The sequence below is a fragment of the Euleptes europaea genome, chromosome 2, assembly GCF_029931775.1.
Source record: "Euleptes europaea isolate rEulEur1 chromosome 2, rEulEur1.hap1, whole genome shotgun sequence".
In the NCBI taxonomy this organism is placed as follows: Eukaryota; Metazoa; Chordata; class Lepidosauria; order Squamata; family Sphaerodactylidae; genus Euleptes; species Euleptes europaea.
The window spans coordinates 26,943,955-26,968,101 of NC_079313.1; the positions used below are offsets into that span (position 1 = coordinate 26,943,955).

The 24,147-nt window shown below is 47.5% G+C and overlaps 1 protein-coding gene across 1 annotated transcript in view; it reads left to right on the top strand.

Moving 5' to 3' along the window:
• The window catches only part of LAMC2 (laminin subunit gamma 2), a 70,486-nt gene that overhangs the window by 8,273 nt on the left and 38,066 nt on the right, over positions 1–24,147 (top strand). The window contains exons 2-4 of the mRNA XM_056845441.1: positions 5,816–6,004; positions 20,354–20,489; positions 22,258–22,356. Coding sequence (XP_056701419.1) covers positions 5,816–6,004; positions 20,354–20,489; positions 22,258–22,356 — 424 coding nt within the window. The remainder of the gene's footprint in view (positions 1–5,815; positions 6,005–20,353; positions 20,490–22,257; positions 22,357–24,147) is intronic.

Sequence of the window (24,147 nt, forward strand, 5' to 3'; positions counted from 1 at the left end):
AAATACTTGCTCGGGAAACCCATCTCAGTATTCACAGTGAAGTGGGTGATAGAAATGGGGGAGGGTCTTATGGTTCTCCCCAGTATTTGTGAGACAGAAGCTGGCGCAGCCCGTGTTTCACTCCCTGTTATTTTCCTCTCAGTTACTGTTCAGGCAAGCGCACACATGTGCACGCCAAGTGTTTAAGATCCGAATCAGAAATTCAGCACTAAAAATAAATCATGAATCCCATGGTGGTAGGTTTGTCTACTTAGCAACATCTCCTTGAAACCAACCTTAGTGTCTGAGCAGTTGGCTGTACTAAAACCCTGTACCCATTTATAGTTTAACTCTTCTGGCTTTTCCCAACGAATCCTGGGAACTGTAGTCTAGTGAGGGTGCTAAGTATCACAGCTGCCACTGCCCCTCCATCACGATTCCTCAGAGAAAGAATGAGGTAGGTGTGCCTTTAGATCTCAGCCTCAACAGAAACAAAGGCAAAAGTTTGTGTGCAAAAATATTACTTGCATTCAACCAAGATCTCTCTCACCCTGCTCTGCTTTGCTTCCTTCCCCTCCCTTTGTTGTTTTCCCCACTGTACATTGTAACTTTTTGGGGGCAGGATGCTGTCTTATACTATGTAAGACAGGGGTGGGGAACCTCAGGCCCGGGGGCCATATGCGGCCCCCGAGGACATTTTTTGTGGCCCTCGGGAGCTCTGGGACCCTGCTGCAGAGGAGGGGCGCAGGCCGGCCCTCCCAGAGGGTGTTCCTGGCACCACAGCTTACAGCGGCGCTGCGGCGCCCTTTGGACCTCCTCTCGCCGACTGTCGGCTGTTGAGCAGCGAGAGGGAGGGGGAAAGAGGCTGGCAGCTCCCGGCGGCAGAGCATGCATGCAGGAGCCGATTGGGCTTCGGGGGGGGGGCCTTTTGTGGACTCTGGGGAGGAGAGGGCATGGAGACTGGGGCCCGGTCCGGGTGTGTGGGGCCAGCGTGTGTGTGTGTGTGTGTGTGTGTGTGGGAAGGCTTTTCTCTCTTCCTCTTTTTCTGTCACTCTTTCTCCTTTCTCTTCCTCTTTCTCCCTCTTTTTCTGTCTCTGTCTTTGTCTCCCTCCGTCCTTTTCTTTCTTTCTCCCTCTCTCTCCATTTCTTTCTCCCTTTCTCTCTCCCTCCCTCCCTTTTCCTCTTTCTGTTTTCCTTCCTCCCTTACCGATCAACTGTGGGCTGCGCCTCCCTGGCACCTTGTTTGCTCGGGCCCACTGCTGGCTGCCCTTCCGCCTGGGAGGGGGGAGTGGGGGCACCCCGCAGGCCTTCTCTGTGTGGCCTCCCCTGGGGTTGCCAACCTCCAGGTGGTGGCTGGAGACCTGGCAACCCTCCCCTCTTCCCCCCCCACCGGGAGATCTACACCTGGTATGGCCCCTGAATGATGTCATAAATGTGCAAATGGCCCTTGGCAGGAAAAAGGTTCCCCACCCCTGATGTAAGATCTCATGTATGTTAATGTCTATCGGCCTATCATCAGTATATCTAATTTTCAATGTGGCCAAATCTGTGGATACTTAAATCCAGAGGCTGGAACAATGACCAGACGAGACAGATCATTCTACAACCATGAAAAAGGTTTGCAGAAAAATCTAAAAAATAATACATATAAAATAATAACAATAGAAGCAGCATCTGTAGCTTTAAGATGTCCTCAGTGTGCATTGTTAGGCGACCACACAGTACTGCCAACCTTCATAAGAACATAAGAAAAGCCATGCTGGATCAGACCAAGGCCCATTAAGTCCAGCAGTCTGTTCACACAGTGGCCAACCAGGTGCCTCCAGGAAGCCCACAAACAAGACGACTGCGGCAGCACCATCCTGCCTGGGTTCCACGGCATCTAATATACTCGGCATGCTCCTCTGTTCCTGGAGAGAATAGGTATGCATCATGACTAGTATCCATTTTAACTAGTAGCCATGAATACCCATCTCCTCGATGAACATGTCCACTCCCCTCTTACAGACTTCCAGGTTGGCAGCCATCACCACATTTTGGGACAGGGATTTCCACAAATTTAGCTATGCGTTGTGTGAAAAAATACTTCCTTTTATCTGTTTTGAATCTCTCACCCTCCAGCTTCAGTAGATGACCCTAGTATTATGAGAGAGGGAGAAAAGCTTCTCCCTGTCCACTCTCTCCAAACCATGCATAATTTTATAGACCTCTATCATGTCTCCCCTTAGTCGCCTTCTTTCCAAGCTAAACAGCCCTAAGCGTTTTAACCGCTCCTCATAGGGCTCCTCATAGGGCAGTTGCTCTAGTCCCCTAATCATTTTGGTTGCTCTTTTCTGCACCTTCTCAAGCTCTGCAATATCCTTTTTTAGGTGTGGTGACCAGAACTGTCCACAGTATTCCAAGTGTGGTCTCACCATAGATTTGTACAAGGGCAGTATGATATCAGCAGTTTTATTCTCTATTCCTCGTCTAATTATGGCCAGCATAGAATTTGCCTTTTTTACAGCGGCCGCACACTGGGTGGACTTCTTCATCAAGTGATCCACAACCACCCCAAGATCCCTTTCTTGGTCTGTTGCTGCCAGCACAGATCCCATCAGTGTATATGTGAAGTTGGGATTTTTTGCCCCAATATGCATCACTTTACACTTGCTCAAGCCTTGGGTTCTGTCAGTAAAATCAGGGGGAGTGGACAGGGCTGTTTGCAAAGGCTGTTTTGGACTTTGAGAGGAGTACTCATCAGGGCCTGGCCTGGCAGCAACCACCAGGCAACATGATACTACAGTGGGGCCTAGGGTAGCCAACCTCCAGGTACTAGCTGGAGATCTCCTGCTGTTACAACTGATCTCCAGCCGATAGAGATCAGTTCACCTGGAGAAAATGGCCGCTTTGGCAGTTGGACTCTATGGCATTGAAGTCCCCCCTCTCCAAACCCCACCCTCCTCAGGCCACGCCCCCAAAACCTCCCGGTGGCAAGGAGGGACCTGGCAACCCTATACTACATGAACTGCATGATTCATATGGATCTGGCTACTTCCTACCAGGCAGCACCCTACAGAAGCCAGCATGGTGTAGAGTTTCAGACTAGGATCTGGGAGATCCAGGTTTGAATCCCCACTCTGGTGTGGAAGCTCACTGGGTGACCTTGGGCCAGTTAAACATTGTCACCCTAATTTACCTCACATAATTTCTGTAAGGATAAAATGGAGGACAGGAAAATGCTCCATTGTGGAGAAAGGCAGGGTTAAAATAAAGCAAATAAATAATTAAAATAGCTGAATATGAGGGGGGAAATAAAAGGTGGGTGGGTTGGGGAGAAAGGAGAGAAGGTTGCAGGGGAAAGAGAGAGGATATGGAGATTGCCAGGATGAGGGAAAGAAGAAATAATGTAGCAAAGGGAATACAAGGGGAAATTAGGTGTCCCCCACAAGTTCTTGCAGGTTCTCCGTTGTGCAACTAGGTCCAGTCCAGCAGCCAGTACCACCAAGCTGGACCTTAATTTTTCTGCGTGGAGGCTGCCAGGGAAAGGATGGGAAGGAGCTGGGGGAAAGACTTTTTCCAGCAAGAAAGAGGCAGGGAGGAAGGCATTAAAGTTTGTAGTGTGAAGAAGGCTTAGTGACCCAAAAAACCCAAAATGGTTGCCATCAGAGGGCAAGGTTTGACAGCTCCTTGTATCAAGAAATCCATTGTAAAAACTCCTTCAATTAAAGCATTAAAAAGCCACAGTGATCCACTAGATTTGGACACAGATAATAAATAAAAGCATATCCTGGTATGATTGCATACCATAATCCACATGCAGTCCAAGACAATGATTGGTGATAAAATTTATTTTATTTGTTAATCACATGTATGTTCTGTTCTCCTTTTGGGAAGCTCAAAGCAGCGCACATGAATTATCTAAACTTCATAGATTAAGCCAGTGATCCTTGACGTGGTGCCTATGAGCTCCTTCTCCTCGTTGATGTGTTTCCTGGTACTTGCTTCTTGGCACACACACACACAAAAAATCCAACGTTTCTTGAATGGAACCGAAACAACAGGGAGCTCCAGGTCATTCTGTAACAACCGATTAACAAAGTACTGGGCTCATTCTGGGCAGCTACATCACAACCCCAGACCTTCCCTCTTGACCATAAAACAGTTTTTAATTAAATCTCTCCAGGTTTGGCAACTTCTGCTTTAATTCAAATATGCCATTTCATATGGGGTCCACATGTGTAATTTCTAATCGGCAGGGAATCAGCAGGAACAGGGTTATTAATAGCTTTTGACTATGATAGCTAAATGGAACCTTCATGTTCAGAGCAAGTTTATATTCAAGACAAGTATGCCTGATGTCATATAACTGTTGCCTTCTTGTCAGGGATGCCAGCCTCCAGGTGGGATCTAGGGATCCCCCGGAATTGCAGCTTATCTCCAGTCTACCAAGATCAGTTCCCCTGGAGAAAATGGGTGCTTTGAAGGGTGGACTCTGTAGCATTGTACCCCACTGAGCTTCCTGTCCTCCCCAGGCTCCATCCCCCAAATCTCCAGGACTTTCCCAGCCTGGAACTGGCAAACTAGGGTTGCCAACCTCCAGGTACTAGCTGGAGATCTCCTGCTATTACAACTGATCTCCAGCTGACAGACATCAGTTCACCTCGAGAAAATGGCTGCTTTGGCAATTGGACTCTATGGCATTGAAGTCCCTCCCCTCCCCAAACCCCACCCTCCTCAGGCTCCGCCCTAAAAACCTCCCGCCACTGGTGAAGAGGGACCTGGCAACCCTACTCCACCATCCCCCACCAGTGGCCAGGGGAGACCTGGCAACCCTACTTCTTGTCCTGTTTTGCTGGCTTCCCTTAGCAGCATTTGGCTAGCCACTGTTTGGCCTGTTCCAGTGGGGTGCTTCTTATGTTCCTATCTCCTTAGTTGGAGATACTTTTTAATACGCTAAATATCATCTAGTAAAAAAAAGTTTTAACTATACTTTAGGGGATCCCAGGGACCATTTGTTTAACTCTGTGATACTTTTATAGATACAGAATTGGGCCTGTGGAATTGGGTACCCTTCCCTTTGAATTTGAAAGAGAGACTACTTTGTTCTACTGTGGAGTCTGGCTAGAAGAGCTGTTGTTACCCCCCTGGCCTTGGAGAAGCTAATGGTCCTTTGTATAGATCCCAGGTTTCAAGAACAACCTGGGTAAGAAAAATGTTCTTGCATTGGCACAGTGCCATAGGCAAAGCACCATTCAAAAAAACTTCTGATGGCTCAAGACCTTTACAATCTCCATAATCTTATGAAGGATATTCTGATCTAGAAACTGGCTAGAAAAAGAGAAACGAGAGAGTGCCTGACCCTAACTCCACTCCTTAGTGCCACTCCTCAGCTCCCCCCATGCTCAGATCCAGCGAGGTTTTTCTCCTCCTCATGCAGTCGGGGTTAGGGCCAACCTGAGAGTTTGTTGCTTGAGGAAGTGGTACTCCCCCCCACTAATTAAGCACCACCCACTAGGAGATTCTGCTGCTCAAACCACATCAGTATGCATGGGACTTGCACAAGAGAACTATTGCTTTCTCGCACAGCTCTCGTTCATTGTGTATGGGGAGTGTGCCAGGGATCTGCCTGGGTCCCTTGGCTCAGATCTGGCTGTCTCCTAATCTACTATCATTACATTCTGTTTTCTGAGTTTGAACACATGAAGTTGCCTTACACTGGGTCAGACCACTGGCCTTTCAAATGGCACCCCAAGCTGGCCACCTAAGGTAGCCACCTCTCCTTATGGCAGGGCTTTGGCTTCCATGCTCACAATTAATGTTTTTTGTTTGTTTGTCTGGTTGCTCTGTCTTTCAGCCTGTGATTGCAGTGGGAAATCCAGACGGTGCATGTTTGACATTGAGTTGCTCAGACAAACAGGAAATGGATACCGGTGCCTCAACTGCATGGACAACACAGAGGGAGTTCACTGTGAACGGTGCAAGGAGGGTTTCTACCAACAGCACCATGGAGATCACTGTAGGCCTTGTGCCTGCAATCCTCTAGGTAGGTGGGTGACTTCAAGAGGGCTGATGGATAGGGTTGCCAAATGCCCGGTGGTGGTGGGCAAACCCCCGGCAATTTGCCCCTTTGCCCGCTGACCAGCGTACCCGCTGCTGCAGGTCACTTCCGGTTTAAAGAGTTTGAGTGGCATGAGGCCTTTCGCGAGGTGGGACTTCTGGTTGTAAACCGGAAGGGACGAGCATGTGTGTCGGCGCGTCCACGCGTTGCCACACGATCCCGAGCTGTGCCTTAAAAGACTCTCACTGGAGGAGAGGTTTAACCTGGCAACCCTACTGATGGAGAGATGACAAATAAGTTATATCAGTAGCACTGAAGCTACCTATTGTTACTGGCTGCAGTAACTAGGGTTGCCAGCTCCAGGCTGGGAAATACCTGGAGATTTTGGGGGTGGAGTCCGAGGAGGGCTGGGTTTGGAGAGAGGAGGGACTTTACCGCTATAGAGTCCCATTTGCAAAGCAGCCATTTTCTCCAGGGGAACTGATATCTAGTGGCTGGAGATCAGTTGTAATAGCGGGAGATCTCCAGCTACCACCTGGAGGTTAGGAAAACAGTACAGGGGCAACAGTCATGTACAAAAAAGTGCAATTTATATAAGCTATTAAAGTGAAAACATATACAATATTGTACTCAACAAGGTAACCATACAACAAACTAGCAATCAATATGTACAATATATATAGCAAGGAGCCACAATGATTTTCCAAAAGTCTCAGAAGAGTAACAGTAGCAATCCAGTTTATGTGTACAAAATTTCATAAGGAGCCACAATCTTCCATAGGATACGGCCGTTTCAGATTCATTTAATGTGATGTACTTTGCTGACATCTTTTTGTAACCTGATTTATGCTTACCCTACGTGGGATGGTATCAAGTTTGTGTATGACAGCACACTTTTTGGAAGCAATATTTGAAGGACTGAAGAAGGATTCCATATCATTGTGAATCTGAAATGGCCGTATCCTATGGAAGATTGTGGCTCCTTATGAAATTTTGTACACAGAAACTGGATTGCTACTGTTACTCTGCTGAGACTTTTGGAAAATCATTGTGGCGCCTTGCTATATATATTGTACATATTGATTGTTAGTTTGTTGTGTGGTTACCTTGTTGAGTACAATATTGTATATGTTTTCACTTTAGTAGCTTATATAAATTGCACTTCTTTGTACATGACTGTTGCCCCTGTACTGTTTTCCTAACCTAATTGGTATTAGTATAGAGGTGCCTTTTTCTTCTCCACCACCTGGAAGTTGGCAGCCCTAGCAGTAACTGAAGGCCAGTTGAAAGGCTAGTTTTGTATTTTGTTGCATTTAAAATGATTTTGGTGTTTATCTAAACATATAATCTGTGGATGGAGACAAGTATGATTATTATACAAGCACACTCATTAGAGAACCAGGATGGGCCGCAATTCCCTTTTAAATGTATGCTTGGTTTTATTTCATTGCAGGAGGTTTTAAAAATGTGCAACCTTGGGTTGCCACCTCTGGGTTGGGAGGTTCCTGGAAATTTGGGGGTGGAGCCTGGGCAGGGTGGAGTTTGGGAGAGGAGAGAGCTCAGAAGGGATGTGCTTCCATAGAGTCCATCATCCAAGCTGCCATTTTCTCCAGGGGGACTTGTATTTGTAATATAGTGATCAGTTTTAATTCCAGGAGAACTCCAGGTCCCAACTGGAGGTTGGCAAACCAGACATAAAAAGTGCAGTTCTGGGAACAAATGTGCAATTCCAAAATTCAAGTGATGCAAAAGTTGCATTATGCTAGCTGATGCTAAAAGTGACTGATGCTAATGTGTGAAGTAAAGCAAGTCATCGTGGTTTAGGGTGGCCAGCCTCCAGGTGGTGGCTGGAGGTCTCCCACTATTACAACTGATCCTCAGGCGATAAAAATCAGCTCCCCTGGAGAAAACGGCTGCTTTGGCAGTTGGGCTCTATGGCTTTGAAGTTCCTCCCCTCTCCAAATCTCCTCTCCCCTCCTCAGGCTCCGCCCCCAAAATCTCCAAGTATTTCCCAACCTGGAGTTGGCAACCCTATCGTGGATCCTCTAGAACCCCAGAACTTGACTGGACACCTCTGTTTCTCCACCCCCTTGCCAAAGACACTTCCTGTAGGCTCTATTGCTACTCCCCACAGAGCGTTCAACAATGCCTCAAAGAGGAAGAAAATATTCCTGGAACGAGGGGGACCCCTTTCTTTGTCAAGTTATGTGAAGTTGTCAACATTATGAGAAGGGCAGTGATGCACACACAAGGAAAATGCATGGGTGTGTTGTAGTAGTGTGTGCTACTCATGGGAATTAGAATCACATACTACCGTGCAGTTTCAAACGTTTCTTTTAAAAAGCCCAGTTTTATTGTATTGTTCTGGGCCATTTATAACAACAAAGTTTTATCATACTTTTGTGTTGCTGGGGTTAACATTTGGATGTTGCCGTTCCATTTATTTATTTATGTGTTTATTTTGTTTTATAGTTGTTAGAATTATGATTAGAAGCTTTCTCAGTTGCCTGGGTACTGAGAGTGGGTGGTATACATACTTCAAATATTAAACACCTTACTAATCTGGTAGCGCTGAATGTAAAGCACTAAAAAGGGCTTCTTCATCTCATACTCTATAAGCATTTACTTGGAAATAAATTCCATTCCAAAATGACTGGGGCTGAGTTCCAAGCATGCTAACTATCAAATGAGGGAAAGGACAGGAAATCTTGTTTCCGGAGCAGCCCAAACAACATGGATTTGTTTCTAGGCCGTCTTGGAAAGATATTGAAATTCACATGGCCTGTAACAGCTGGAGTTCTTATGAGGGAGCAATTGTTCTTCCTACTTTGGAGATACACTTCTCTCAACTGCCAGGAAAAGGAGGCTATGAAACATTTATTAAATCCATGTGATTTTCTTCTGGTGCTGCTGTTGTTCATATTACTTGATTCCTTTTTGAACCTGATTCAATAATGTTGGTGGTTCTTCTTTCTAAAGTCAAAGTAGAAAATGTAAACGACACTGAATGTTTACATGTAGGAAATGGTTTAATCTTAGCAAGGATGAAGTAATTTCATTTTAGAGGCCCAAATCTACCTATAATGTTCTGGAGGTTGTGAGGCTAGGGTTGCCAGCTCTGGGTTGGGAAATACCCGGAGATTTTTAGGGTGGAGGCTTAGGAGGTAGGGCTGTTGGGAAATTTTTTTGGGGTAAAGTTCGGCTTCGGCAAAATCCGGCCCTTTTAAATTCGGGCCGTGCCGAAGTCCGAACTCCCCCGCATCGGATCCCCGAAATTTGTCGGGAGATCCAGAGTTTGGGGGAAAATTCGGCCGGGTCTTTGAAGTGCTGGGCGCCACCTGCCCAGGCGGCGGCCACCACTTCAAAGAGTCGGGAAGGGGGCGGGGGTCTTTAAAGAGCCCCCCCGCGCCTTCAGGGAAGCTCCATGAAGGCGCGGGGGGGCAGAGGGGTTTAAAGACCCCCGCCCCTCTTCCCGGGACTCCCGGGAAGAGGGGCTGTGGGTTGTCAAGCCCCTCTGCGCTGTCTGCGCAGGCAGGGCAGAGGGGTTTAAAGACCCCCCCGCCCCTCTTCCCGGGACTCCCGGGAAGAGGGGGGATGGGTTGTCAAGCCCCTCTGCGCTGTCTGCGCAGGCAGGGCAGAGGGGTTTAAAGACCCCCCGCCCCTCTTCCCGGGACTCCCGGGGGGGGAGGGACTTCAGCAGGGTATAATACCATAGAGTCCTCCCTCCAAAGTGGCCATTTTCTCCAGGTGAACTGATGTCTGTCACCTGGAGATCAGTTGTAATAGCGAGAGATGTCCAGCCACCACCTGGAGGTTGGCAACCCTATGTGAGGCAAAGGTTTTATGTCCCAGTGGAGGAGCCATAGTGGGCATCAGAGAAAAAGACGAAGGTCCTTTATGCTTGGGTACTTGGGCTCACGTTTGCCCCTGGACTGACTCGGTTGTTCCTTGGAGTTATGCTTGAGTTTTCCATCCCTCAAAGATGACCTCGCGGCCAGCCCTCACAAATCCTGGGTCTTCCCGTTACTGCTAAATCCTGATTCTTTGATCTCTCTTGAGATCAGCCCAGGTGAAATCATCCTCTCCATGCATAAGCCAAAGCGCAGGACAGTGGAGTTGGGTGCGGGTGACATTTTCTCACAGTAAGCACTACAGCCAATTACAAAGCAGCATTTCAAGGGGTGGGGACTCAAATGCTTCCTGGTTTTTCGTCTCCCAGCCAGAGTTCTGTCTGAGTAGATTTGTTAAAAAAGGGGGGTTTAAAAGGATGCTTGGGTCCCCCCCCCCATTCTGTTCCTTTAAAAGAGCTCCTTTTTGTGAAATGCTTTTAAACAGGGCACTTGGGTTTCTACGTGTGGGGGGACTGAATGTTTTTCTCACAGTAAGCACTACAACCAATTACTAAGCAGTGTTTTCAAGGAGCGGGGACTCAAGTTTCCGGACTTGAGCGTGGTGATTGTGCTGGTGCATAGCTTTATTTCAAGAAAAATGTGAGACAAGTGAGCATTGAGCCCCTGGTAAAATTCCCATGCATAAACAACCAAAGAAAGAGACTGAAGGGGGGAAAGGGAACAAAATGCTTTTGAGGAGAAGGAATGCTCTGTAGTCAATGGACATCTGCAGCAGCACTTCAGAAAGCCAGCCAAGCCACAGGAGAGGCAGAGTGTGAGAGACTTTCAGTAGGCATTGGAGAGAGTAAAAGACTTCATCCCCTCTGTTGTCCCAACTTTAAACTGTGTTGCCTAAGTCTGAGTTTTATATGTGTGTCCTACTTTAATTACCCATCCCTCCTTGGAGAATAAACCCTATTTGTGTTTTGAGTTCTACTTGCGAGGGGTAAAAGGTAGGCTTGCCAGCCCCCTAGGGCTGTCATCCCCCCCAGAGGCCTGTGGAGAAACAAATGAGCAGGAAAACTGCAGCTATCCGACATGCTGATGTCACTACCCATGAGCCCGGAAATTACATCAGCGTGTTGTGAGGTATGCTATAACCTAGAGTTTTGCCCAAACGCTAGAGCAACCCTGGCAATACATTGACATCACTTGCAGGAACATGGGCAGTGATGTCACCATGTCACCAGCAACGTCATTACATCATTGGTGATACCCCTGACCCAGTAAGTCTCTTTGCCAGTTACCAGGCTTGCGCGTCTCCCAGAATTATAGCTCATCTCCAGAAAACAGGGATTACTACCCCTGGAGAAAATTGATGCTTTGGAGTGTGGACTCTATGACATGATACCCCACAGAGGTCCCCTTCCCGGGTTGCACCCCTAAATGTCCAGGAATTTCCCAACCCAGAGTTGGCAATTAGGGTTGCCAACCTCCAGGTACTAGCTGGAGATCTCCTGCTATTACAACTGATCTCTGAACAGTTCCCCTGGAAAAATTGGCCACTTTGGCAGTTGGACTCTATGGCATTGAAGTCCCTCCCCTCCCCAAACCCCACCCTCCTCAGGCTCCACCCCAAAAACCTCCCGCCGGTGGCAAAGAGGGACCTGGCAACCCTATTAGCAACCCTAAGCCAATTAGAGGGTCTGGTGAATTGCTTTGAAATCCTTGGGGGGGGGGCTACTGGCATTTTCCCCTTGGTTACAGCAGAAGGCAGTGGGCTGGGAGCACCACCACTTTCTCCTTTTCACACACGTCTCCTTCCATTAACTAACCAAAGTCCCATACTTTCTTCCCTTAACTGGGGTTGGTGGGAGAAACTGGGGTTTAGGGTCGCCAACCTCCAGGTACTACCTGGAGATCTCCCGCTATTACACCTGATCTCCAGCTGATAGAGATCAGTTCCCCTGGAGAAAATGGCTGCTTTGGCAATTGGACTCTATGGCATTCAAGTCCCTCCCCTCCCGAAACCCTGCCCTCCTCAGGCTCCACCACAAAACCTCCCACTGGTGGTGAAGAGGGATCTGGCAACCCTACTAGGGTTCCATACCAGAACAGAACAAATAAGAAAGTTATGTGGTTTGTTTGTCTAGCTTGCTTTAAGACTGCCTCTGAGCACAAGCAAAGTTCCTGATTCCAGCAAGGGAGCTATTCCCTGGACAGAGCAGTTTCCAGGTGCCTTTAGCCCTAGTGCCTCTGAACTCTCCAGAATTCATCAGTATGAAAAAGCTGAGCAGGCCTGGGCCTGGCGAGAGCCAGTAAAGCCAGATGCCATAGACACTCCTTTAAGCAGTTTGGTTCTGGCATTTTGCAAAGGGGAAACCCAAGTATTCAGGCCTGCCAAGAAACCGTGGGATGAACAGGAACGATGCTGGAGGCGGACTCCAGGCTGCTTGGCTTATTTCCATGACGTGGAGCAGAGGCACCCACACAGACCCTTCTCAAGGGGTTTTCTGTGATTCCTTTTTAAGTGCTGAAAGCTTGGGGAATCGTCTCATCTGAAACTGAGGTCAGCATACATACAAAAATGGGTAACATGAAAGAGATCTTGAGTTTCAATAGCATTAGCATATTTGGTCTTCTGATTTAAACCAGGCGGCTTCCAACAGGGTTCACCATGCTGTCAGTTTTCTAATATCCTTGCTGTGTGGATTAAAAAAAAAATAAATCCAAGGGAGATGTTTCTTGCAAGCTAAGGAATTACCCCGGGTTTGCCAGAAAAATATCTGAAAACAAAAATGGGAGGGATGGTTCCTCTTCCAAGCAACGTTAGCTGAGATCTTGTAAGACTATGTTGCCAGATCTCAACTGGCATTATGCAGGTACTACATAGCATTGGTTCTCAAACTGTTTTGGGACCCAAAAATGGGTTGCAGTGTTCTTTCCAGAAGGCTAGGAGTGAGGAGAAAAGGTCAAGATGCACAAATGTAGGCCTTTTATGCAGGGACGTTGCCCCGTGGTCACCCCCGCTGACTGCTTCGGGGCTTCCTTTTGATTATGCATGCCTTTTCCAGCTGTCAGAGGTCGCCTTGTTCTCCCCGTGCATTTTGCCGACATTTTTCAGATTCTGGCTAAAACAGCATCTGGAAAACACAGGCAAAACACTCAGAAAGAGGTGACCTCTGACGGATGGAAAAGGCATGCATAATCAAGAGGATGCCCCAAAGCAGTTGGCGGGAGTGACCGTGGGGAATAGGGTTGCCAGCTCCTGGTTGGGAAATACCTGGAGATTTCTGGGGTGGAGCCTGAGGAGGGTGGGGTTTGTTGAGGGGAGGGACTTCAATGCCATAGAGTCCAATTGCCAAAGCGGCCATTTTCTCCTGGTGAACTGATCTCTGTCAGCTGGAGATCAGTTGTAATAGTGGGAGATCTCCAGGTAGTACCTGGAGGCTGGCAACCCTAGTGGGGAAACACCCCTGCCTAAAAGGCTGTATTCTCAACTGTCTGAACGCTCGATTCAGTTAAAAAAAGATGAGTTTTTCCAGGCTGTTCAGACTCTTTGGAAAATAACTGCACCAAGTCACATGTATTATAAAGCCCACGTGGCTTTCACAACAGGCTTCTTGCATAGTCCCTAGCAACCACTCTGGCTGTGGCAGGTGTACAAGCAACAGAGAGGGGCTGAGGCACTTGAAGAAACAGAGCCAGAAACGTTAGGGGAATTTGTATACAGTCAAAGGAGAATGGAAGTAACTCCACAAATTATATGTCCCCTTCCGTCTCTGCAGCACGATGGAGATGGGGCTTGCTCTTTCACAACCGATTTTGCCCTTGCTCTGCCCCGCCTCCCTTCAGTATTTGTGTACTGCTCTCGCTGTCACAGAGTGCTTCTGTTAAAAGGTAAAGGTAAAGGTCCCCTGTGCAAGCACCGGGTCATTCCTGACCCATGGGGTGACGTCACATCCTGACGTTTCCAAGGCAGACTTTGTTTGCGGGGTGGTTTGCCAGTGCCTTCCCCAGTCATCTTCCCTTTACCCCCAGCAAGCTGGGTCCTCATTTGACCGACCTCGCAAGGATGGGAGGCTGAGTCGACCTCGAGCCGGCTACCTGAAACCGACTTCCGTCGGGATCGAACTCAGGTCGTGAGCAGAGCTTTTGACTGTAGTACTGCAGCTTAACACTGCGCCACAGGGCTTATGTTAAGGCCATCTAAAATAGCATTTGACTTAAAAAAAAATTAGCTCATGGATTGGTGGTAACAACACTTTGTTAGGTGTGTGCTTAACTGCCTCTCCTATTCTTCCCCCAGCTGTGGGTATGTGAAAACTTGCCGTTGTTAAAGGGCTGTGTGGTTACAGTGTTATCATCACTACTGCTAATGACCTCGGCTCTTCTAGGTGATGTAAATGCTCTGAGAGGGTTCAGTATCAGTGCCGTTCATTATAGCCAAAAGGAATGGAGCCCGTCACACATCTCACTCAAGGCAGCGTTCTGCCATCGTGGCCCTTGTTTGAGCTTCAGCCTGAAAGAGCTGTGTAAAAAGACAGCAGAACTCAAGGCACAAGAGACTGCTTTATGTTAATATCCGATGGCCGCCTCAAATGCCTTCCTCACCTAACTGCCACCAGGCCTGGGGTCTCAACTAGGGTTACCAGGTCCCTCTTTGCCACCGGCGGGAGGTTTTTGGGGTGGAGCTGGAGGAGGGAGGGGTTGGGGAGGGGCGGGACTTCAATGCCATAGAGCTTCAGCCACCACCTGGAGGTTGGAGAACCAAAACAGCACAGAAACAATATATGCAATGCTTAATTTTATAAGTGAATAAAGTGCAAAAGTGACAATAAATATATACAATATAATACAACAAGATACAGGTAAGTAATATATCTCAATCCAGCATATTCAGGACTTGGAAACCTCTCAAGTCCATTCAGATGTAAGTCCAATATGTCCAGTAGTTATATAGGAAGAATATTTCCTTTGTGGGAATCAGTTGTATGTCTTTTCAGACTATATTTCAGTATGTTAAAAGTCAAGCAAACAGCCACAATGAAGGATGACAGATATTTCAGTATGCTGGAAGTCAAGCAACAGCCACAATGAAGGATGACAGGACGTGTTGTCTAGATCATAATCAGTTGTCTAGATCATAATCAATCACGTTTCGCATATGGCTTCGTCAGCTACATGTATCTGTGTACAATAAAATCCGTATAATAACATATTTATTACAATATTTTTAGTACAATAGTTCAAATAAAAAGCTAAGCCCTCAATTATCCATTGTTTATAAAATTCATACTGTAAAAAGCCTAAAAGATTATATAAATATATAAATATTTTATTAAATAAATCTTACCCAAGAGTATAACTTCAAAACACCTTAGTAGGTAGCATCTCATTAGGGACCAGCAGCAATGTCTATTCAGGTCTCCATTAGGACAGAATAAAGTTGAATAAGGCTAGAATGTAACTAAAAGGATTGTAGGTTGTATACTGCGTCCTGTGTAAATGTCGTCTGATGTATATTGGTTCCACAATTAGATCAGTACGTACGAGAATTTCCGAACATAGGTCCAGAATACGTGCAGAATACATTTACTAGGCAGATTTTGTTTATGGGGTGGTTTGCCAGTGCCTTCCCCAGTCATCTTCCCTTTACCCCCAGCAAGCTGGGTACTCATTTCACCGACCTCGGAAGGATGGAAGGCTGAGTCAACCTCGAGCCGGCTACCTGAAACCAACTTCCGTCGGGATCGAACTCAGGTCATGAGCAGAGCTTGGACGGCAGTACTGCAGCTTACCACTCTGCACCACGGGGCTCCTACTCATATATAAGGTTGCACCAATTTCCACCAGTTCACCCTCAGGACTTGGGAGAGCCCCCCACTCCCAAAGGTGCCAGTACTCATTACTGGTCAATACCATGACAAAAAAAACCTAATGAAAAGCTGTGCCTTGAATATGTGTTGTGATGCCTTAAAGATGCATTTGTTTTATCATATGGTTTGTGAGCTAGAACTCACTTTCATCATGGGCATCTGATGAAGTGGCTCTGTCTCAAGCAAGTTTATAATACAATAAATGTGTTAGATCCTATTCCTGAAGGGGGGGAGAAGCTCCTTACGAGCCAGTGTGACCCTGTGCCAGCATAGGTGCCACTTTATCACGGAATAAGGTAGCGCTGGCGCAGGGGTAAAAACACCAGCATCCGGCCGCTGCCAGCTCCCACCACCAGCACAGCCACACCAGCAGGGCTTTCCCTGCATGGCGGGGGGGGGGCATTCCTGTGGGAGGGGGGCATTCCTGTGGGAGGGGCTGCTGTTAGGCAACTTCCTCACCCCTTTCACCCTGGGAATGCCCCCTTGAGCTGCGGTGGTACTGCGCCACCTTTTTGGGTGGCGCAGACATGTTGGAGGCAATGGGGGATTTCCCCCCTTGTTTCTATTTTTATCTTTTTAAGCCTTTGCTTACCTCCACAGATCTGCCCTCCCCTTCAGGATTGGGCTGCCCATCTTGAAGGTGCGGCATGTATTTTTATAATTTGATTTGTAATGTATAAACACAGGCACCCCTTCACAAGTTAGGTATATATGTTATTTTATTGAATTTGAAGTGTCAGTTCAAGTCGTCCTGTCACAAAACCCATTTGTCTTGGTTTTCGGAGGAGGAACATTTCCTTTAAGAAGTTGCCAAACCCTTCTGTAGAGCGAAAGCCAATAGTTTGGGAGCTATGTCCAAGTGCAATATGGACTGTGGATGTGCAGTAGAGTATCTGCTTTGCACACTCCCTGCTTGCCTGTCCCACTCAATGTGCTTCCTACCGTCTTCTCGTCCCCAATCCGTTCAATACCTCAGTATTGCTGGAGTTCATATCAGCTAACAAGTGAAGTTCACAGCAATCCCCAATAGCTAAGCACAGAACCAGAGATATCAGCAGATAGCCCTATAACAATAGCTAAGCACAGAACCAGAGATATCAGCAGATAGCCCTATAACAATACATGGAAGGTTAAGATGTGTCTACAAGAGCAAGTAAAGGTATAGTAGGGTAGATGTAGGGGCTAAACATGGAATGAGGAGACATGTATCCAAATAATTGTTTGTAAGTTCCCTTGTGGACATACGGCTGCCAGCAGAATTGTTGTAAGCATAAAATGGAATGATTAATATGCATTTCTGCAGGCTCTCTAGAGGAGGCGTAGGACAGATATAACTTTGCCTACATCAATGAAGTGGCAAGCCATGGGCCTTTGGTGTTTCCCCTCATGCTTTGAGATTCAATTGTACTTCTGAATCATTCCCATATTACATTTTAAGCTGCCCTTAGGCCATTGTTCCCCAAATTTATAACAGCTGAGGAGGCACGTTTGTTTTCTGGATTGAAATGAAAGGCACTGTTTACTCTTACAACCAAAATAATTTACATTTAGACTGTAAGAATTACCCTCAGAGGAGACTGTCCCTGGTGCTTATAAGAAATTGATATGGGTAAATCTCCAGATTGGAAATAAACAATTGTGTAGCAGCAACCCATGCAGAGACTCAACGGGCAGCCTCCTGGAAGCTTAGGTAATTCTGCTGCATCTCTGCATCAAGTGCACTTGGGTTATTCAATCACTTCTAATGCAAGCGGGCAGGAGAATTACCCACCTTTTGAGTGGGCTGATCAGGTGGAGATAGGCTGATAAAACTGACTCACACAGAGACACCATGGCAATAGGAGGGTACTCGGGGGTTCACTGTTGCCTTTAGCTATTTAATGAATACATGTCTCAAGGTACACCCAGTGTGCCCTGGCATACATTTAAGGAATCACTGCCTTAGGCATGAGAATGAGACATTAGACCTTGTCTAATCAGGAAAAAAAAAAGGAAGTGTCCCTGAATGATATCATCTTTTCCAGGCTTTCCACATTAAACTTTGTTCATGACCACATTGCCTGGGGTTAGGCTGCCTGCGTTATGATTCATGTAGATTCACCAGCCCATTAGAAGTGAAAGCAGCAATTTGACAAAAGACGATCAGGCCTGGCATCCAAGGAGCGTACTAAAGTACTTCACATACATGAACTCAGTTGTCCTTGTGACAACCTCACAAGTCCAGCCACTATTATTTTATCCCCATATTGTAGGTGGAAGGTTGAGGGGTGCTGACTTTCTGCAAATGTATTGCAAGATGTTTATAGTGTTGAAACTTGGTGAGCAAGAAACAAACAAGTAAAGTGTTGTTTTTTAATTGCACAAGAGGCTTAATTTTTGGTCCACACTCACTCACACAAATCCCATTACTTTTTTAATTGAAAAATATATTTCTGATTGCTCTGTCAGAACTGTAAAGGATACTGTAGAATTGTAGAGGAATCAGCAGAACGATTTAGTCCCATGTATTTTCAACAGGGGCAGTCTTAGTGATTCTGGGGCCAAAGTGCAGGATGGGGCCCCAGTAGGGTTGCCAGGTCCCTCTTCACCACCAGTGGGAGGTTTTAGGGGTGGAGCCTGAGGAGGGTGGGGTTTGGGGAGGGGAGGGACTTCAATGCCATAGTGTCCAATTGCCACAGTGGCCATTTTCCCCAGGTGAACTGATCTCTATCGGCTGGAGATCAGTTGTAATAGCAGGAGATCTCCAGCTAGTACCTGGAGGCTGGCTACCCTAGGCCCCAGAATCCATGTCACCCCACCAAACACACCCAGCCAGGGCCAAAAAAGGAATGGCCCTTGACGCATGTATGGTGGATGAAAGTTGTCACTGCTGACTGCTGCCCTAAGCCTGCTGCCTGAGCCCTGGATGAGACAGGTGCGAGTAGCGGCAGGAGCCTGCTCTTCTTCTCCCCCCTCCTTTGGAGAATGGGCCTGTGGGTAGTCTGGGCATCTCTCACCTGGGCAGATGGGCCTGTGGGTGGTCTGGGCACCTCTCACCTGGGCAGTTGTCCCTGTTGCCCACCCATGATTTTCAGACATCTTCCGAATCACTGGACTGAGCAATGGGTTACTTGGCCTGTGCCAACCATGAGAGGGTTTTCTTCGGTATTTGTTCTGCTTACAGAAACTGTAAGGAGAGTGAAAATGATCCTAGCTGATGATCTGCCTTCAGACACTTTTCTGTGGTGCAGTTGTGTAAACCATACTATTCTCTTGGTGTCTGAAGCTGTATGAAAAGAGCCAGCAAGGTGTAGTGGTGAAGAGCAGCAGTCTCCAGCCAGGAGGACCGGGTTTGATTCCCCGCTCCTCCACATGAGCGGTGGACTCTAATTTGGAGAACCAGATTAGATTCCCCACTCTTCCACATGCAGCCTGTTGGGTGACCTTGGTCTAGTCACAATTCTCACCAAACTCTCTCAGCCTCACCTACTTTACAAAGTGCCTGTTGTGGGGGGGGGGGGCGGAGGGAAGGTGATTGTAAGGCACTTTGAGACTCCTTTTGGTAGTGAATAGCCGCGGTATAAAAACCAACTCTTCTTCTTTTTCTTCTTATATTGGTAAAGCACCAAGCAACCTGCTTCTTACCAGAAACCTGGACATTGACTCCTGTTGTTTGTATCATTTGCAAATGTTTCCTACACATTCTTGCCAGGTCCGAGGCGCGGGGATATACGCTCACAGCATTTCCCCACGGTTTATTGTTGTCGGTGTTTTGTTTTGTGCGTTCTTTGTATTGTTATTTTGTAATTATATTGTCTTGCATTGTTTGCAACTTGGGAGCTGTTTTTTCTAGTAAAACCTCCAGGTACTAGCTGAAGATCTCCTGCTATTACAACTGATCTCCAGCCGATCAGTAGAGCATCAGTTCACCTGGAGAGAATGGCTGCTTTGGCAATTGGACTCCATGGCACTGAAGTCCCTCCCCTCCCCAAACCCCTCCCTCCTCAGGCTCCGCCCTCAAAACCAGGAGCTGATGGCGAAGAGGGACTTGGCAACCCTATCTGAAACTGCAGGCTGGGCCGTCACCCAAATGCATGTTTCAAGGCTCAGACTTCTGGGCCAGGAGTGAAAACTGGGCTGCCCTTCTCCCAGTGGTGAGAACAGGAGTGGGCAAAGTTGTGCAATCTCCTCCTTCTTCACCTTGTACCCTCATTCATTTCCACAGGTTCAGTTTGTGCTCAGCTGACAACAGTTCAGGATGCAGTAGAGGTACCTTATGGCCCTCACCACCTGGACGTATAATTCTGGAAGCTGGGGGAGGGGCTGTGGCTCAGTGGTAAGAGCATCTGCTTGGCATGCAGAAGGTCCCCATGTTCAGTCCCTGGCATCTCCAGTTAAAGGGACTAGGCAAGTAGATGATGTGAAAGATCTCTAGCTGAAACCCTGGAGAGCTGCTGCTGGTCTGAGTAGACAATACTGACTTTGATGGACCAAGGGTCTGATTCAGTATAAGGCAGCTTCATGTGTTCATGTGGAGGCTTTTGAGGCACTGTGATGTTGGATCCCAACAGAGAGAAGATCCCCAAAGGCACTTTAAAATCTTTGAGAAGCACTGCCCAAATGCTTTCTCTGTTTCTTCTTCATAGGTTCTGTTAGTGCGCAGTGTGATGCCCATGGATCGTGCCAGTGCAAGCCTGGTGTGACGGGTGACAGATGTGACCGATGCCAACAGGGGTTCCACTCCTTCTCAGTGAATGGCTGCACAGCCAGTGGGCAAATGTCGTGAGTATCATAACATCGGTGGAGTTAACTGCTCGTAGCTCTCTCTTCATATGTGATCATACTTTGCCTCAGTATAAGTTTTAGCTGCCCAAACAGCAGATCATGTGGCAGGAAGACATCTACTTTTATATAGGTGTGGAGGTTTGTTTTCTTTTCCCTGTACGGGAGCAAGTTCGGTCATGCAACTCCTCGCAGCTGCCGCCACCAGTTAGAAGTGGCACAGACTGTTTAGAAGAGAAGAGAACTTGCTGCTTTTTGTTGAAGATGTGAGAGGGTCACGTGTCTGATTTCTCCACGTTTAAAAGAAGAACTCGCTGTACATAATTTCAACCCAAGTTCAAATCTCCCATATGTCATGGAAGCTGGCCGGGCGATCTCGAATCAGAAACGCACTAACCTACTTCACAAGGTTGTTGTGAGGATAAAATGGAGGAGAGGAGAATGACGTTAGCTGCTTTGGGTCTCCATTGGGAAGAAAGGCAGACTAAAAATGAATCGATCCATTAAAAATTTAACAGGCCATTCCTGAGCTGAGGCCTACGGGGATGGCGGGGAAGAGGCACAGCGGCGCCTCTTCCTAAGCAGATCCCCGAATGCTATTAAACAACAACAACAAAAAAGCCGTTTCGCGGCTTTTTTGTTTGTTTGTTTAACCAGGGCCTTTCGCCCCATAGGGAATAGCAAGGCTGAGCCTGTTAAAATGCAGGTGCAGCACCGCCATTCCCGGCGCTGGCGGAAGTGGCCGAAAGGGGATAGGGAGCCGCCTACATGGCGGCTCCTCCCCCACCCCGCCCCCCGAATTCCCCCTTGCGCCGTCGTGGCCTCTCCACCATCCAAATGATGCCCCAGGGTGCTCACCTAAGCTGTACTGTACTGTACAAACTCAAGCAACTTGCCCCACACTGCCACCACCACAAGCTGGACCAGCTTGCTGCTTGGTCATCCCCTCCCCCACCGGCCCCTGATAGAAGCCATGCTGCAGATCACAAGGGAACCATAGTTTTTTTCTCACAACTGCTAGAGCATTCCTCCAGTTGCTTGGGAAACCACAGGGAAAAGCTGGGGGGGGGGGGGAGAGAAGCTGCCTGGGAAACCAGGGACACCGGGTAGAGTAGCAGAGAGGGCTTGCACCGCTGGGGCGGCCAGGGAAGCCGCGGGGATGTGGCAGAGCAAAAGAGAAAGCCCGCACCACTGCTAAACAGTTGAGTGGTGGTAGGGTGGGACTGGGGGAATGAAACGGGCTGCCTGGAGACTGAGATAGGAACAGGAGGGGGAGGAAAAGCCTCACACCGGCACTTCCGCTTCAACTGTAAGTGGCGTCATCGCGTGGATGACGCTGGTCGCTGCCCCCCAACCTCGCCTCCCGAAATCTCCCGCCAGTTGCGAGTTGGGACCTGGCAACCCTAACCATTGGATCCCAGCAGCCAAACCAATAGGGAACCCAGCTGGGCCCCACGCCAGAATCCAGAATGGCCATCAAATGTGTCACCTGTCCATATCTGCCCATATCTGTGGCTAGCCTGCTTGCCATAAATGGGCCCTTGCACACACACTTATGGTTGGCTCCCTCTTCACCAAACCTGAAAGGATAAAAGGTTTCACTGGCCTCTGACATCATGGGCCATCCACAGGTGGATTACAAGTATATGACCAGAATGACTTACTGGAATCAGCTAAGCCTTATAGCCTCCTATGTTGAAATACTTATACATTATGCTCAATGAGAATTGAGTTGAGTTTCAAAATTACTGTACTACATATTTCTTAGGCTCTCCCAGTGTGACTGTGATCCAGCTGGCAGCACAGGTCAATGTATTTCAGGACGTTGCATCTGCAAGGAGGCTGTGGCAGGAGACCGTTGTGAGCGGTATGTATATAAAGTCTATAACTATCAACAGAGTAGAATCCTTAAAGGTTATGGTTATGGTCCACTAAATCATTGTCAAGGAATCCAACCAGCTGCTGACACTGTTCTTTCACTCAGCATATGACTCCACCAACATGTCACTTTCTCTTTGATTTGTTAATAACCAAGGCTATGTTGATTGCAACATAGGTTCATCAGGGTTTATCAGGTAAGCATGGTTCATCAGGTAAGCATGGAATCTGATCATAGACTCATAGAGTTGGGACCACCAGAATCATCTAGTCCAACCCCCTGCACAATGCAGGAAATTCATAACTAACTCCCCCCCACACACTCCCAGTGACCCCTACTCCATACCGAGAAGATGCCTAAGATGCCCTCCCTCTCATGCCTTCTCTCTCATGCCCTCCCTCTCATCACTAGTACATGATTTTGGAACTCTGAGAACTTCAGTTTCCATTGAAGAAGAAGCGTGATGCTTGGAAATAGTGGAGACTTGGGTCAGCTGTGGGGGTTTTCCAATCTCCCAGGGAACAATCAGAATGAACTCAGAAGGGGTCGCCATCATTTACATGCTTGTCACATCACTGGCTGGCTGGGGCAGGGAAACATACAATAAAATACTTTAGGGATAAACTGAACTACACAGGACGGAGGAGGCCAAGGGAACTGGACACCAAGACTGCCATTTTGGGTGGAAGCCTTGTGTTTCTGATGAAGTGTAGTTCTGCCAGAGAGAGAGGGTTTGCTGCTGTTGCCACTCGGGCATTCACTTAGTGGCCATCTTGGATTTGCTGCCATATGGTGTATGAAATGGCCCTTAGTCCAATTTCTTACCAGGCCAATGGCCTAACACAGGATTTCCTAAAGCATTCTTGACAAATTCCTGCACAACTTTTAAAAAAAACTACCCTCTAAGAAGGGCGTTTCTGCACCCTGCTTAGGCAGCCTGTTTCATTGCTAAGTCTACATGCTGTGGATTGAAAGAAGCTATGGAGGAGGCCAGGCGCATCTGCCTGCCAAACACTTATGTCAATAACAGGGCTGCCCCCAGGCTGTGCTGTTTGTCAGAGATAGGCCCACCATTGCAAACATTCAGGAGAGAGCTCGTTCTAATTACAGCGTTGGGAGCCGTGCCATGTCAGGGCAGGTGAAGCTACATGGTGAAATCCACCCCAGACCTATACACTTCTTTCTAAAGGTACATTCCGTACTTTTAAAGCCAGATGTCACACCCTTTTCTGGGACAAGGGAAGGTGGGGGGCTCATGGAGAGCCTGTCCCTTCTTTGGAGATGTGCACACTGCAGTCATTGGTCTTGTATGTATCCAGTTCCATTAGATCCTTATAGTTCTCTGACACATTTATTGCATTGACTCTAAAGGCCTCCACATTTGTATGGTGGTTGTTATGCTGCAGAGAATACTACATAACTTTTACAACTCATCTTAAGCAAACTCTTGAGTTATTTTTAAATTAAAGCAAAGTATAAGAACACGGCTTCCCTGTTTTGATTCAGAAAAGACTCTCCAATTATGGGCATCAGTGAAGTATGTTCAGAAAAAGAATCCCCTTCCCCCAGATTACAACTTGCAATGTAAAAAGATGCCACGCACAAGCACTGAATTCAGTTTAAACCTGTTTTTAGTTTTGATGCAACCCATAACTCTAAGAGAGTTGTGCGTGTAAAGTGCCGTCAAGTCGTCGCAGTGGACTTATGGCGACAGCTTGTGGGATTTTCAAGGCAAGAGACTAACAGAGGTGGTTTGCCAGTGCCTTCCTCTGCATAGCA